The sequence below is a fragment of the Scardinius erythrophthalmus genome, assembly GCF_964197995.2.
Source record: "Scardinius erythrophthalmus genome assembly, chromosome: 5".
Taxonomy (NCBI): Eukaryota; Metazoa; Chordata; class Actinopteri; order Cypriniformes; family Leuciscidae; genus Scardinius; species Scardinius erythrophthalmus.
In genome coordinates this window covers 23,419,748-23,437,602 of record NC_138225.1, presented here as the reverse complement: position 1 = coordinate 23,437,602, position 17,855 = coordinate 23,419,748, and the positions used below count along the sequence as shown (strand labels likewise).

The 17,855-nt window shown below is 38.6% G+C and overlaps 1 protein-coding gene across 1 annotated transcript in view; it reads left to right on the top strand.

Annotated features, from left to right (window-relative positions):
* fibcd1b (fibrinogen C domain containing 1b) overlaps positions 1-17,855 on the top strand; it is a 127,130-nt gene that overhangs the window by 28,939 nt on the left and 80,336 nt on the right. The window contains exon 2 of the mRNA XM_081367326.1: positions 11,568-12,047. Coding sequence (XP_081223452.1) covers positions 11,568-12,047 — 480 coding nt within the window. The remainder of the gene's footprint in view (positions 1-11,567; positions 12,048-17,855) is intronic.

Sequence of the window (17,855 nt, the reverse complement as noted above, 5' to 3'; positions counted from 1 at the left end):
TCTTGCAAGAAGGGTTGGAGCGAAGGTTGTCTCCCTCCACCCTGAAAGTGTATGGTGCCGCCATTGCCACACATCATGATGCAGTTGATGGTAAGTGCATTGGAAAGCACGACCTGATCATCAGTTTCCTGAGAGGAGCGAGGAGACTGAATCCTCCTCGCCCTCCTCTCGTTCCCTCTTGGGACCTCTCTGTGGTTTTAACTGCTCTGCAGAGTGCTCCCTTTGAGCCTTTGCAATCAGTGGAGCTTAAGTTCCTGTCAATGAAGACAGTGCTCCTGGTTGCATTGGCCTCCATCAAGAGGGTAGGGGACCTGCAGGCATTTTCGGGTGACGAAGTGTGCCTGGAATTTGGACCAGCTAACTCTTACGTGATCCTGAGACCCCGGCCTGGATATGTGCCCAAGGTTCCCACCACACCCTTTCGAGACCAGGTGGTGAACCTGCAAGCGCTGCCCTTGGAGGACGCAGACCCAGCCTTGGCACTGCTCTGTCCAGTACGCACCCTCCATACTTACGTAGACAGGATGCATTGTTTCAGGACTTCAGACCAGCTCTTTGTCTGTCATGGTGGGAAGCTGAAGGGAAAGGCTCTCTCCAAGCAAAGGTTGTCTCACTGGATAGTGGATGCCATTGCTTTGGCTTACCAGCAGCAAGGTCGACCATGCCCCCTTGATGTGACGGCCTGCTCCACCCGGAGTGTGGCATCCTCTTGGGCTCTAGCGCATGGCGCCTCGCTAACAGACATATGTAGATCTGCAGGCTGGGCGACACCTAACACGGCCTCTGGGCAACCCCCACGTGTGTAGTCCACTGTAAGCCTCTCTGAGCATGTGTCTTTCCCTCGGCAAGCTACCTTGCCACCCCTGGGTTTGAAATATTCCACCTGCAGGTGGACACCCCAGTGATTCTCAATATGACCCCCCTGGGGTCATGTGTATTCCAAGTTCCCCCCTTCGGGCTGGCCATAATTGCATATTTCCACTGATATATGCTTCCCAGTGTACCTTGGCATAATTCCAGCAGCCATTAAAAACTATCCCTTTCATGTTAATGTTGTTTTTTCATTGTTTACATGTTTAAATATTCTGAGAATGCATAGTTTTAGTTGTAATGTTTAATGTTTAAACTTTTTTTTGGCAGCCATTTTGTTTTTATTGTTTATGCCAAAACAGTGATGTTTACAACTTGTTATACGGCAGAAATGGATTCAGCACCTAAAAATCATATAGAAACAACACTTGAAGTACTTTTCCTCAAAAATGCCTACTGCATCTTATCCAGGGCTATTTATCTATTTTGGGACCTGACTATAAGTGTGAGGAGAATATAGAGGCGGCATAGGAAAATGACCCGAGTTATACTTGAACACGGGTCACATGCACAGGTTCAAACGGGTCACCAGGACATGTTTACAACAAACGAAACCCTGTTTGAACCTCAAAACAAATCTTTGTCCAGACATTGAAAGACACTGTTTGTCCTTACATTTGCTTTGGGTATTTTTGGCAAAAAATAGTTCTAAGCAAAAGTTTATGTAAATGTATAAATCCTGCCCATCTCAGAATTTAGGGGTTAGTTCACCCAAAAATGTAAGTTGTCATCACTTAAAGGGTAACTTTTGCCAAATTGCAACCTAGGCTATTTTTGTTAATCTACCCGAGTCAAACATTTGTGTAAAAGCATAATTAGAATGGAAACGCCACTTTTAAGATTGACCATATTTTCGTTTTCGGTCAAAATGCCTTTTAGGGGCACTACAGTGATAGCATCAAAATCGCTATTTTTAAAACATTAAGAAGGCTCAACACAACATGAAACTGTGCTTGAAGTATCACCAGGGGTGTAACACTTTATAATAACTGCACGCTATTAATAATTAGTTAAGCATTAGTAAACAGTTAATTCGTCATTTATAAAGCATTAATAGACATTAATAAGCAGTTTATAAATACAGTTAAAAATGCTTTGTTCTTGATTTTAAAGCATATCTATAATGTGTTTAATAATTGTATTTTCATACTTTATTAATAATCAATTTATCATTTCAAAATGAAGTATTGCATTATTTACCATTCTAATTATGCTTTTACACAAATGTTTGACTCGGGTAAATTAACAAAAATAGCCTAGGCTGCAATTTGGCGAGAGTTACCCTTTAAATGCACAGTATGTAAGTTTTGCCGCTAGAGGTCACTTATTCGAAACTATAACAAAGGCATAGTTTGATAACGCAGTGAAAGAGCATGGAATCATGGGAGTTGTCATTTTCACCTCCACAACCGATAGACAGCAATCCGACAGGACTCAAGCAGAAATTATGTTCATAGATGAGCTAATGTATTCAAGTTTTATTAACGTTACTGTGGTATATAGCAGGGTGGGGCCGAGAGCCGTGGGAGCGGAATAAGGCTGGTGGAGCCAATGTTAATGCGAGACACCTGCGCGACACACCGGTCTCAAGTCCCATGGAGGAGATCCAGAAGAATTTAAAAAGGAATTATGACAGTGAAGGGCGAGAGATCAAGCCTGGGACATTTTACATTGCTATTTTTATTATGTTTATATGCCTCAGTTGGCCACTGCCACTCCTTTCATTTTGTTGTGTATGTTGATTTTACAATTAAAGTTAACGTCTGCCTCCTTCTTCCCTGAATATTGTTAGAGTTACATACAAGTCGCTTTATTTGACATATTAAAATTGTGGGGTTACGCAGTGCTGTTTTACTTCGTCAAAACAATCATACTAAAAATACATTTGAGTGTGTTGAAAGTTAAGTTATACACTGTAAAAAATTTCTAACCCTCCCAAATCAAAAATTTCAAGTGACCGATAACATCTAAATTTTTCAATTGGCCCAAGTGAAATTCTGTAAATTTCAATTGGCCCAAGTGAAAATCTGTAAATTTAATTTTATAATTTACAGAATTTCACTTGGGTCAATTGAAAAATTTAGATGTTATCAGTCACTTGAAATTTTTGATTTGGGAGGGTTAGAATTTTTTTACAGTGTAACATTACTCTGTGCGTTCGCTTGGTGGCTGGTATGAGACACTTATTGCACATTGCAATATGCTAGATCGATATTAGAATATCATATTAATAAAAGCTTCATGACTTATGTTGCTAAATGGCATGCAGTTAATTTTAAAATATATTGTGGTGGAGAAAATGTTTTACAATCGGTTGATTACAAATATAGCTCTTTAGATTAAGCCAGGATTAGGCCTTAGTTCTATTAGTGAATTTGAGTAGATTTTATAAACATGCCTTAGAAAAAAAAATATTACTGATGTGCTTGAGACAAAACAATGGCACTAACATATTTTAAGATGTGTCAGTGCAAGTTGCTTTCAGTTAAGACAGTTCAAACAAGCATTTTAGTCTGGGACTATCTTAAGCCTTGTTTGTGAAACCGGGATATAATATATTAAAGCGTCTTTAGTGGTTTCTACTGATGTAAAACCGGAAATCGAGTGTAAGGTGGATATGACGTCATTAATGCAAGTACACAAGTCAGCAAAATATAGGCTACAAAATTTCTAGATTATGTGATATTATTGTTAATAATATGAAAGGATTGCTTCAAGCTAATTGAAAACGGTGTCCTAGTTGTTTCTGCAATTTCTACATCTGTTAGTTTATGTCTAGCAGGGTAAATCTCAAGTCAATATTCAGTTGTGGCTGCAATCCAAATCAGTTTATCAATCTCGAAGATAATGTCTGAACTTGTGAAACTATCATTAGTGTTAACTGTCTTCTTTATAACCGTTACATGATTATATGATTAGCATGAACACATGGGCCGGAATGCAGGTGTCTTTGTCTCTCAGTTCAGCTCGAGACCACCTGTCATTCAGTGATTGCCACAGAAATCAGTGGATTAAAGATAACACAGCTAGCCACAATTTTGAAACCACATCAAGCGATCATAATTTGAACAATAATTTTTGACAGAAAATGCACATCACACACAAATGTAATTCCTTTTTCTCCCACTGTGTTCATGGTGTTCACAGTTTGTCAATAGTTTCTTACATATTTCCAATAACAGTGTATTGTATGGATAGAACTATGCCCTGCATTGTTCCAAAATACACAGGCTTTTGAATAGAGGCCCATTGAGTATGTCCCTATAATGGAGTGAAGCTTCTCTTTTTCTTCCAAAGTAAATAAATCTTGAGTGCAAGACAAAACCAGGACAATCCAGTTTACCCATTTATGCTTCAAGATGCCCCTAATTCTTTGCCTCAGATAGCATCAGATTCAGTTCACACATGCCTGTGGCCTCAGTTGCCCCCAGTGTCTCAGTGGTGGATCTTTTTGTGTGTGTTTGTGTATGCTGTCCTTGGCTCGCCCTTCTATCTCATATTTGTAATGGGCATCACTTCGCACCCAATAGCATTTGGGGTGGATTAGAGTTGAAGGAGCACCCAACCGCACACATACTGTACACACATTTGGTTGTCTATCATGATGGAGACTTTCCATTGACTTCTGTTGTTTCATACAAAGCTAATGGTATTTGTATCCCCTTGTATGCCCTAAAAAATAACCCTCACACAAATGTATGTGCATGTTTAGAGTTTAATTAAAACATTATTTAGTATGTTTAATAAGCTGTTTTCCTCATGTGAACTGTACAATGTAGGTGATTTCAGGTTTTACTATTCTGCTGGGGTCCATGTAGGCAAAACCTTTCCAGTTTTCAACTTGCACTATGCAGGTGAGTGCACAGAGAGAGAGAATGGTGGAAGGAAGGGTAAGCCGAAGCAAATGAAATTGAGAAAAGAGATAGAAAGAGAAAGCGAGTGATAGAGAGTTCATCTTTGTGGTCAGATGGTATTGATTCTTAGGTTATACATGCATTATTCACAGGAAACTCTCCTATGTATGAGTGGAGATATATACACGAGGAGCATTGGTTGAAAAATCCATTCGTCTTCCTCACTGTGGGATATCTGTGAAATGTGGAATTTTGTCTCTTTGTCATGGCCTTAGTTGAGATTGTTGGAAACCTCAAGGTGTGTCTATGACTATAAAACAACAATGATACTAAAGTAGTGAGATGGGTTACTGTACAGTAGTATTGAGTTTTTGAGTTTTTTATGTGTGTGCCAGTGCCACATATGCAAAAGATGGATATTGGAAAGATAGGGAGATGTGTTTTGTTGTCTGGAGATTTGACAGGCAGTTAGAAAGGAGAAGGAATGTTGGCAGTTTTATTTGAAAGACCAAAATGCGTTTTAATACATGAAGTGTTACATTTTATACGATTGTGTATACTGGGCATTTAAAAATTTTCCTTTCAATTTGTGATTGTGAATTTGAATTGAATTGGAATGGCAGGAAATAATTAATAAAGTGTAATTAATTAAGAGTTAATAGTAAATTACATTTTATTTTGCAACAAACATGTTACAAATAATTAATTAGGCTTATCCATCTTATCTTAATCTTTCAAACTCTAAAAAGCTCTCTGGGAAATGAAGTGTTTTTCTTTTGTGCTTTTGTTATTCAGTATTAGATCAGTATTTCTATGTTTTTAAAAGAACTTCTTATGTTCACCAAGGCTCCATGTGTTTGTCTTTTGTGTCATATGACCTTCAGAAATTAATCTAATATTCAGATTCGGATCTTAAGAAACATTTATTTTTATTATGAATCTGCTTAATATTTTTTGTATAAACATATTTTTTAGCATACTTTGATTAATAGAAAGTTTTAATGAATATAATTTATTTGAAATAGAAATATTTTTGATCAATTTATGTAACCTTGCTGAATAGTAGATCTAATTATATCACTATGGTAAAATCAGATAGATTTGTTTTTTCAAGTGGAATTTAATTAGCCTGACTACGTCAGACTTCGTACTTCCGCTCAATTTCAGTTCACTTTTGTACTCAGTCTGAGATAGCGACCTATCTCCCATGTTTCCTCCAGCCTCAAAACAGCCGGCCAATCAACGGACAGAGGGCGGCCTGAGAGCCGTGACGTAGGCGCTGATTGTACCGTGGATTCGTAGATTTACTTCACATAATCTGCAAAAATCATTCACAGCCATGTTCACTCCGGTATTTCGCTCTATGGTTTTGTTTTCGCATCATACATGTGTTTACAGTGGAAGTTCAATGCGGCTGAGCCTGCGCATAACACACGTCATAACCAAACGTTATGTGATTGCACCCCCCCGCGCGAGAAACAAAACGCTTTTCAACTATGCCCTTCCAGACTCTGTCTACGAAGCAAAGTGAAGTAGCAGAGTTTGGTATTACCAGGCTAGAATTTAATGTAAGCCTGTATGAAAATGAAATATAGGAAACCTCTGAAAAGCCATTCATGAGGCTGTTTTTGGTGGTACAGTGACTGAGCACAGATCTAATTTCTGCAGTTCAGTTGTTGCCGTGTAATCATTTACTTTTAAAGCTGTAATACTTTTACACTGTGTACTTGATTTAGTATTCGTAAACAAAAACCAACGATTTGGCCACCTGTTCCTTCCAGATAAACTTGCATGTTTGGTCAGTAGATGATATTGTTCCTAGACAGTTCTTATAAAATGAATCCATATAATCTCGTCCTGTTTAGAAAAAAAGAACCTGCCACTGAAAAATGCCTGCTTATGGATAGTGATTTTTACCACTGGGTGAAAACCGCAAAAATATGAGCACCACAAACTCATAAAGTCTCGTTGTTCCTTTCTGTTTCACAATTTTTCTCTCTCTCTCTGTTTCTTTGTCTCTCTTACTGTTCGTATCTACTGAAACTAAGTTTTGGCTGTCAGAATGCTCTGTAGTCAGTATGGGTGGTCTGATCTCTTCAGGTTCTTCACCTGCTTGCTTTGTTTCAAAGCTTCCTCTGTCTCTTTTTTTCTTCCTCACCCAGGTGACCGGCGTAATTCGAGGCTTATGATGTGTCTTAAACCAGGGAAAGAAAGTGTGTAAAGCTTCTATGTCTTAATTAGCTTAAGAAGTAGTCATCTTATGCAGACCTGGAACACTCTTGCTCTCTATCTCTCTCTCTTCATAACTGGCAGTATCCATGCATGTATCATGTGAAGGTTACAGGGTGCTTACTGTACATGGTTATGATAGGAGCAGAAAAAATGGATAACTGCACAGACAAGGTTAGTAAGTGATTTTATGACACTAGTCTCTTGTTAGCAGTTATAATGTCATGTGGCTACACTTTTGAAATTGTGTATTTTGACATTTATTCTGTTGCAGTGCCTTGCAGTAAACAATATTTTGTGTTTTGTTTTCACAAGGTTGACATCTTTTGGGTAATTTTGTTGAGTATAAAGTCACAACCCATTTTACATCCAGATTGTGATGTATTTCAGTGAGAAAAAGATATTCAATGAGGTAAAAATGAATTATTTTAGATTTTATTTGAGATTTTATCCATTGTGAATTGCTTTAATCATAGCATGTTTCTCTATAGGTGGCTGGATAGGAGGGACTGGAAAATAAGAAAGTCTAAAAATAAGTTTTAAAAAAAATCACTTTGGAATAACATACATCATTGAGTTGTTTGGTTCAAAACACTGAATCTGTAAGAGTGATTGGAAAACAGGACCATCTGTGGAGCTTCTGAAAGCGGCATTACAGAGAGCACTGACCGGCCTTCCTAATATCTCAGTGATCTGATTTTGTTACCATATAGCGAAAAGCTAATGTAATATTGTTATTGCCTGGGACATAAAAAAGGAAATCTGATGAGATGGTTATGAAAGTGTATATGTGACCTTATGTGTTGGCAAGATAAGAGGAGCTATATTACTAAAAGGGCATTATTATGGCAAATGGATGATTCTCATGCCACACACACACACACACACACACACACACACACACACACACACACACACACACACACACACACACACACACACACACACACACACACACACACACAGGTTTGTTTGAGTATAGGGAGAACATCTCATAGACTTCCATCTCATAAACCTAACCCTCACAGAATCCTGTGCACAACATTAGATTGAAAATACAACCTTGATTTTACTTCTGATTACAGAAGTCGGTTATCATGATATTTCACTAGTGATACATCTGGCCTTCACAAGTTTAGCCAAACCAGTACACACACATACCAAATGCCAAAGAAAAACATCACTTTATTTAGTTTTATGTTTGTTTGTTTGATGCAGACATTCTGTGAGTGTGTGCCCAACTCCTCTCAGCTCAAACATCGCTGGTCAGACTCAAACACAGTCAGACAAACACCGCCCAAGGTAAGGGCTTCAATCTCTCACACCATTATAGATTATTAGTTCCTGGAACTACTGGAGCATATAAAGTGGGGTCTAAACGTCTGAGTCTATATTGCAAATCGGAATTTAAAAATAAAAAAAACTTTTTAAACAAAGAAACATTATGACACTAATAACTACTAATATAGTTTGCAATGCAAACTAAAACAATGGTTTTCGACTTTTTGACCCCACTGTATCTTGTATACATCATTAAAGTGATGCATAGGTTTGTTCTTCACAATTCAGCATCTCTTTCACCTCAAAGGAATTTCCACTATCTGGAATTCTATTCCCCAACACATTCGCGACCTTCAATCATTACATGATTTCAAAACCCACCTTAAAACATCCCTGACTTTTTGAGGACTTTATTATCTTTTCAGTTGAATTATGTTACCTATTCAGTTTATCTGTATTGTTTACTGTTGTTGACTGTATTGTCTTCTGCCACGTTTATTTGTATCATATTGTAAAGCGACCTTGAGTTTGTAGAAAGCTGCTATATAAAATAAACATATTATTATTATTATTATTATTATTATTATTATTATTATTATATTATTATTAAAGGGAAATTGTAGTTGTCAGGTGTATGCTTTGGTTCTGTTCAGTTAGTAATCCCTCTTCGCCATGTGCTTACAGCAGTGAGCAATGAATATAAAATGGAGGATTGAATCTTGCCTTCGGAAAACTGATGGGCTTAAGGAAAGGATTTTACTATATTACACCTAGCGTTTCATATGTAAACCTTTCATGTCTGTCTTTTAAAATTGCATATTTGTGATTGTACTGATAAGCAGTCAGACAATACAAGACTTGCACACACACATTTGGCTTATACTCTGCATTTTTCATTATTCTCCCTGTGAGTCAGCCCTCTTATATGGATTCATTTATGATCTCATATCTACTGAAGTGTCGTTGCATTCTGAATATTTTATGCAAAACACTTTTTTTTTTTTTTCAGAAACACCCTTCATCTGTCTGGGCGTTAAAATAAAAATTTAAGTGAATGCACCAATGTGTGGGACAAAACAGATGTGTTGTTGGTGTTTGTGTTTAGAATAACACGTGTATGCGTCTATGTGTGAGAGAGTTTTGGAAAAGGGACAAAGAGAGATAGACACTCCGAGAGATAGTTGTTGCAATTTTCACTCAATAAAATACTACACGCAAAAATAGCTATCAATCTACTGAGGCTCAGCTGGAAAGAATCAGGAATAGAACATGGAAAAGAAAACAGTCACAATGATGGTTGATCTGCAGGGAAAATGGCTCATACTGTATAGTCCAACCATCAATACTGCTTTCAATCTTTTGAGAGTTTGCAGTATAAATCTGTTTTTAGCAGTTTTTCATCTAGATGAAACAGCTGTTCAAAAGGAAAGTGTCCAGGGGGCACTGGATTGAGTTCAATTGGATTACATGTAGAATTTAAGCGCATCAGTCATACCTGTTAAATAAAATAACGTTTGTCCTTTAGTATGAACAGTTGGCTTGAATAAATATGAAACATTAGACATCAATGAATAATGCTGGACCTGGAAAACTACATTAAATAATGCCCAATGTGTTATGTTGTCTTGTCATTCATGCTGATATTTTAATTAGCTGGAAAGTAAATTTAAATATGTTTAAATCATAATTTAAATAATGTAAAAAAAATGTTTTGATTAAATAATTTAAAATATATATTTTCAATGCATGTAAATATATGTGTGTGTGTGTGTGTGTGTGTGTGTGTGTGTGTGTGTGTGTGTGTGTGTGTGTGTGTGTGTGTGTGTGTGTGTGTGCGTGCGTGCGTGCGCGTGCGTGCGTGTGTGTGTGTGTGTGTGTGTCCAGGTTTGGCTATACTTGTGTGGGATAAATGTTCTCACTTGTATAGTGAAATATTAGGACAACCGACTAGTTAAGGCATTTTACTTTACCTCACTAGGTAAAAAGGTGTATAAATCAGTCAAAACATGTTTTTATTTAAGTTTACTTTTTTGTGCATGTTTCTGTAATGGGTGGGTTTAGGGGTAGGGGTAGGGTAAGGCCATGGCCATAGAAAAAATTCTAACCTGATATAAATAATTAACCTGAAATATTATGCTATGTCCTCACTCATATAGTGAAGCAAACGTGTGTGTGTGTGTGTGTGTGTGTGTGTGTGTGTGTGTGTGTGTGTGTGTGTGTGTGTGTGTGTGTGTGTGTGTGTGTGTGTGTGTGTGTGCGTGCGTGCGTGCTTGCGTGCTTGCGTGCGTGTGTGTGTGACAGAATACCAAAACCATAAACCAGACTCAGAAGTAATTCTTTGAAGGATAAGCCAAGGTATAACAAAATGTATTCAACAAGTACAGTGTGGTTTGATCCTATTTAATTTATACCAAGAGCTTATCACATCTAGTGCCTCAACATGTTCCACTAGCCTTCAGAAAATGGAGGAGAGAGGATCTCTGGTCTCTGAGTAAACTGTTCACTGAAGTGCTTCCCCGAAATCTTTTTTATATTCCCAGAGTTGATCGTAAAAGCCAACTTGTAAAGCAAGCCATTAACCACCCATCAGCATGGGCCAATGCCAGCATGGCTGTTTTGCATATTTTATCAGAACATATGTACGCACCTTTTTCAGGGAATAACATATTTTACACAGAGAACACACCAACACTGCCAGTGCATCATTGCACACACATGTCCAGACTACACATACACACATTTGTTTGGATGGTAAAATCAAAGTGGTTTAATTTTTTCCTATTACGGGAGCACTGTGGAGTGAATAGATAATTCACAATGACATCACGTGACAACATTGTGTCTACATCTTTGTGGTTTTAAGATTCTGATTTGTAAAATGCATTTCTCAGATGAAGAACACATGCTTACCATATAAAGCTCATTCTTATGCTTATTTATGATTGTTATTCATTCAAATAATAATACATCCTTACATGTATACTACAAGCCCTTTTCTCAGCACTTTACAAAAATTGTTCACTATATAATATGATTCCTATGAATAGCTGAAAAGGGAAGAGAGGGTTGTTTGTTTGTTTGCAAGAAAAGAGGAACTATATCACTAAGAAACAAGTATTATTAGAGTAAACAGATGATTCTCAGGGTGGGGAGGGAGGGGAACACCTTCATCTCTCCTTTGTCTTTCCTGCAGTTGTGTCACACTGCAGTATTATCCCCTACAGGCTTTAAAAAGCACTTTCTGTTCTGCCAAAATGATAATGATGATTATAATGTTATTACGCTTTAACTCTTTGTCTCTCTGTCTTTTTTTCTGTCTTTGTCTGTCTGCAGAGGATGAGTTGTAGCTATCTGCTATGCACCATCCTGCTCTTCGTGGCCGTTCTGCTCGCAGTTACAGTGACTGGAACCATTCTTCTTATGAACCACTACCAGGCTCCCCCCATGTCGGATGGTCCGCCCCATATTAGCACCAATCAGGACGAAGCCAATGCGTTGGTGACAGTCGAGAGAGGTGATGGATCACGCATTAACATCTTCATCGACCCCAACTGCCCTGATTATAACAGTAACTTCTTGCGGCTGGAAGGCGTGCAGACATCTTTGCTGCACTCGCTCACCGACCATGATACGGATCTTAAGTCCGTCAAAGGTCAGGATCGAGCGTTATTGGTCAACTTGGCAGAGGAAGTTGCTAAGCTGTCAGCCCATGCGGGCCAGCTGAAGATGGACTATGAGTCTCTTAGACGAGGACAAGGCAATCTGGGACAGGACCTGAACACACTGCAAACTGAACAGAGCAGACTTATACAGGTAATGGCGTGCTGATACACACATATGCAAATATAACAGAAAGTTACATGCATGTGGGTAGTTGACATAGTGGGCCCTATTTTAACGATCTAAGTGCATGGTCTAAAGCGCACAACACAAGTGCACTTAGGTCGTGTCCGAATCCACTTTTGTTAGTTTAACGACGTAAAAAATGGTTGACACACCAGGCGCATGGTTTAAAAGGGTTGTCCCAGTTCTCTTAATGAGTAAAGGGTGTGTTTTGGGCGTAACGTGCAATAAACCAATCCGAATCTCATCTCCCATTCCCTGTAAAAGCCAGTTCAGTCAGGACCACTTTGAGAATTAAATTTATTGACAATATTTGGATGTGGCGAGAGGCTTAGGCTCTAAGGTGCTTGAGCTGCCATACTAGACAGCTTGAGATACATCCTTGAGACACAAATCCCCCAAGCCTTTTAAAAACCAAATGTTTCTTAGCATATGTTTACATAAGGACATACAATGATTGCGTACATATAGTTTCTATACAGAATCCACTGCTCTATTATGAAGATGCTAGGAGGTGAAGGGGTGGAGGTGGGTGTAAATGTCTGTGCGACAGCGGACTGCGGAGCATTCGTTGAATGAGCTTAAATACTATAGTTGATTAGAGTAGGTGGAGTAACAAATCAGCTGAGCGTCAGCTGATATTTTTTAGCGATCAGTAGTCTGCCTAAACTACGCTTGAATTCCATTCGATCACTCAAGCTCTATTTGCGCTCGTGCAGTGGCGGATTCGCTATTTACATGACGGAATTTGCAAGCAGAAAAACTGAACGCTTCTCTAGCGAGGAAACGGATCTGCTCGTGGGCGAGGTTAAAGCCTGCAAGCAGACCATCTACGGGACAAAGTGTATGCACGTTGTGGACCCGCCTATAGGCGCACATTACTAACGTGTCCTTTAAAAAAAAAAGAATATTGCGCCATTGAATATATTATATCGTCGCAGTCTATTTCATTTGCCTCGAAATAGCAACGTGTCAACAATGCATCTGAACACACCTCGTTTTCAGACCAGCACAACCATGGCCGCACAAATGGGCGCAAATGCATATGCTATTTAATAAACAACGTGGCGCAGGATGTGAAAATGATATCTAAAACATCGGGCTGAAACTAGCAAAAAAAAAAAAAAAACAGCGCGTGCCTGGCGCTGCATTGCACCGGGTGTATGATAAGGCCCAGTGTGTCCATGGAGCACGTCCTGATTGTATATCTTTGTTTTTCACCATTTTAATCACTTTTTTGTCTTCACTGGTTTATTTAAAATGTTCCTTCAGTGTGAAAATGTAATTAGGTCAACAAATCAATAAATATGTGAAAAGTAGTTTTAGATATAGCATAGCTCTTTACAAATGTGACTACCCATTTACCCATTGAATTTATGAAATTACTGAAATCACGGTTACAATACAGTCTCCACATGAGCAGAACTGAGAAGCAGGTGTGCCTTCAGCTCAGCAGTAGATTTTGTCAAAGCATTGAACTTCTGGGAAATGGACAGGATCCATAATAAATGACATTTCAGGGAGAATAATGCTGCGTTAACACTTGGTATGTTTCCCGGAGTCTAAACCTCCGTTCAATTGCCACCCCGCTGGTTTGTTCTCACACTTTATGCTGTTTCAAACCGTGGCTCATTTGCAAAATGCTTTTCTCATCAATGTGAGACCCATTGGAAGCTGTTTATCACCATCGCCAGCCAGTTTGAACTCTGAAAGTTTGTAATGGAGATAAATGTTCACTGGAATTGTCCTTGAGTATCAGAAAGTGAACATTAAAGAGCAACTTGCAGGTTAGAAGACCCAACAAGTCAATGTATAGAAAAATAATGTAGGAACTAGATTTTCTTTAAAAAAAAATTATAAATATGCTACAGTGGCTTCTGGAGTCGTTTTTGTGAGAAAATTTTACTTCCGCATCTGAAAATGGGCGTGACGGGCGAGAGTCGTGACGTAGCACGAGGGAGAGCGGTCGATTCAAACAACAGGGAAATATGGATTGCAATGACATTTCTGACGCTGAGGAAATTGTTTACGGACCACAGCCATACAATTATGAGCCTGCTAGGCTGCCAAGAGAGCCAGGACAGGCCAGGATTAATGTTAGACAGAACATATTGGAACTTACAATAACAGAAACTAAGCTTTGATCAGGCGTTTGTCATGCTCATTAATATCCGCCCAGACTAACGTTACGTGATATAACTTAGCAGTTTCTCATGGAGAGACAGAGAGATATTTATTCCTGATACATATTTTGTTCCATAGGTGCTTGTGTGGGAAATGCGAGGCAATGTTTACAGCTGAGGAAAGTCAGTGTTGCAGGGAGGTGGATGCATACTGGGCCTTAGTGGAAAATGCCAAACTTCCATGGTTGCAGTTAATGTTACTACAGTAAAGCCATGGTGAATGTTGCTGATCTGTGGACACTGGATAGTTCGTTCATTCATTGCACAATGTTTATTCCTGGTTTTCACGTCAGCGCTGTTTGATCCGTTAATAACGGAGAAATGTGAATATTTCTCACTAGATCTCGCAGCGATGTTATTACTTCAGTGGCGAATTCTTTATTTACTGGATCTCGCAGTTAGGCTACAGTGTTGCTTGATCAGGCTCGCGCTGCACTGGTCCAAACTGATAAACGGTCCACACACAAACACAATAACGAGTAACTGTTAGCTCAGTTTCGTTCCGCTTACATTGCGTTTGCCAGTTGATGTTGTGCTCGCGCCTACATCCAGCGGGAGAACCCGAAGATGCGTGCACTGAAGGAACCGCACTAGCTCTGAGTCTCACCCGGTTCTTACTTCGGTATCCCATGTTGAACTCCTTCATATCGCCGGGACGATAATCCTCCGATCTGAAGTGAACGCTACACACGACCGCGTTTTCCGAAGCCGACGCGGAAGAGAAATCCCGTCTCGCACGAAAGATAGCACCGTCCTTTTTCCTGTTAGGAAACCGGTGGACTCGATGTCCTGACAGGCTGGAGTTTTTGCAAGCTCCACAAACACATAAATTTACCATGACGATGATAAATTGAAATATAAAAACTACTGAAAACACACTGTCTCACGACCGCTCTTACTGAATACCAACCCACTCTGCACTGAGCTGCGGCAGAGCACAGCTATGGAACGCCGTTGGGGACAATACTTATTATATGCAACGCGTGAAATTTGGACGCATTAACACGCACAGTTTGTACGCGTAAATACGAAGTATATGTTCGGGTGACCGCACAACAGCCAATAGCGTTGCTCTATTTAGGATTTCATTTGCATTTGTGATGCGATGGCACGTTGTTGTATACATATATAAACATCAGACGACATTTCTTTCCGTGAGGGATGATGTGCTGTTAGGTAAGCAAATACCTATGCAAACGTCACACGTAACATTTGTTCGTGAATGAGATCGTAATTTTACGTTGGCATGTACATAGGCAAGCGTAAAACTTTAGAGTCAATGATGCATTTATACGTTGGTTGTGATGTCAGTGCTGTGTCATCTCATCCCGTTTGTACTCATGCAGTTTTTTTGTCTCCGGTAACGTGGAAAAGTGGATTGCTGATGGAGTTTTCGGTTCCTTGCCACTGTTGCCTTTGGCTTGCTCAGTTGGGGATATTTTGGGAATATTTAATTTAATTTTATCAATCAATAAATTTACACTAGAAACAAACCTTGTTGTGTTATTTTGGTTTATGCTGTGAAGCTGCTTTGATGCAATCTGTATTGTGAAAAGCGCTATATAAAAATACTTGACTTGACTTGATGGCTCTTAGAATTTTTTTATTAAACTGTCAAAGAACTATTACAGACTGCGTTCAGTTGGCATCCTCTTATAACAGGCTATATGTATAACATATGTTAACATATACAACACTGGATACGCCATAGCCAGGGTTTAATAATTAGTGAGGTCCACGGTGGGGTGTCAATAATTATACATAATAGTGCCAATAAATGCCATAAATCATTCAACTTTAATAAATACAATGAATAATAAAGTTAGCAAAGGCTAAATACTAAATACTGTGGCTATTGTTTTTTCAAAATGACTGGAGTAATCTCCAAGTGGGCCAGCATCAATCTGGTATGAGAGACTCTGGAATGCTCCTTGAAGTCGGGATGTCAGTTTGACTGGAAATAATTAATACACATATACTGTATGTATACTGTATATGTCAGATAAAAAATCTAATAACAACAATATATTGTAACAATCACAAATTTAACAATTATATTATAACAAAAAGGCAAATACAAAAGCAGAAAACAAAGCACCAGTAGCCTATGACAATTTACAAATCTTTATTCAACATTTAAACACAGACACAATCATACGACACATAAACATTACAGAATCACTACAGCAGGCGGACCACGTAAACTGTGGGGCAGCCAGTCCAAGTCCAAGTGTAAATAGCAACAGTTATTCAGTAGACATTTAGATGCTATTTACTTATAAATAGTGACAGATAACGTTACTATTTGCTCATCAGTATTGTTGTGCATTAAACATCCTGCAATATAACTGACAGTAGATCATTAGATTTATAAAACAATATTAAAATCATGGCAACTTATTGAGATATTAAAGGCCTAAAGCTACCCCGAACCTTACCCTAAATGTAACTTTTATGAATTAAAATGAATTTTAATTTAAATCATTTTTATTGAAAACAAATGCGTTTAATAACTCTAAAGTTATATAAAAAAAGCGCTGTCAGTGGGAATAGAACCCCGGTCTCCCTTTACACGTTACGCCACAACCACTGACTAAAGAGGTGACTTTTTCCACATATAGGGTAGACTGGCCTAGTGTAATTAGTTCTGCCAACAAGTAGGCTATTTGCAGTGGTCCAAATAGACACCTCGAATGTATTAACCAGAAGGGAAATATGGTCGTTTACCCCACAGGACAAATTCCTTTAACGTTACAAAAGAATATAATGTTAATTCATGCAGTCATTGAATGTATTTAATCATTGACTCTAAATTATCTGCAGTTTAACTAAAACAGAAAAAATTGTATGTGGGTGGGAGACATGACATGCAATTGTCATAACCTATTAAAAATGGGTATTTGTTAAAAATATATATCTTCATGTTGTTCCTCTGACAAGATATTATTACAGCATACCATAGCTGTAGTAGGTGTATAAAGACCTCTACTTCAAATTTTTATCTAAACATCAAACTTGTCATGTGGTGTGACTGTCCGAGATATGTGTGACCTTACTAATATGACAATATATACCAGCAAAGTATAAATAATTGATAGATTTACAGTTTAAGTAACAGAATGGGCTTTATGCACAGCTACACTACTTCCTGAACTTCAGGCAGGTCCTTTGTTTCCTGTCTGACATTACTGGACAAAATGATTAGTGTGCCTGACCACCTGGATTAATCAGTTTGTCCAATAATGTCAGACAGGAAACAGAGGACCTGCCTGAAGTTCAGGAAGTAGTGCAGCTGTGCATAAAGCCCATTAGGCCATTTCAACAGACACAGAAAGTGTTGATGTCTGTGTATGATTTTAAAGCAAGTTCTGGACAAATACATTTTGTCCGTAAAATAGGCGTCAAATGGTGTGACACTGCAATCTATATTTTTAACGGGCAATAATTTGGACATCATTATGATGAAGAGGTCCACACTCAACCAGGAAGTTGCAGTGCCATCTCTGGAGTGGTTTGCAAAGTCAAGAGTTGAGTTCTGGCATTTTCATTTTTAATTAAAAAGCTCTGTATCTGATATGCTCACAAGTGGTCAATG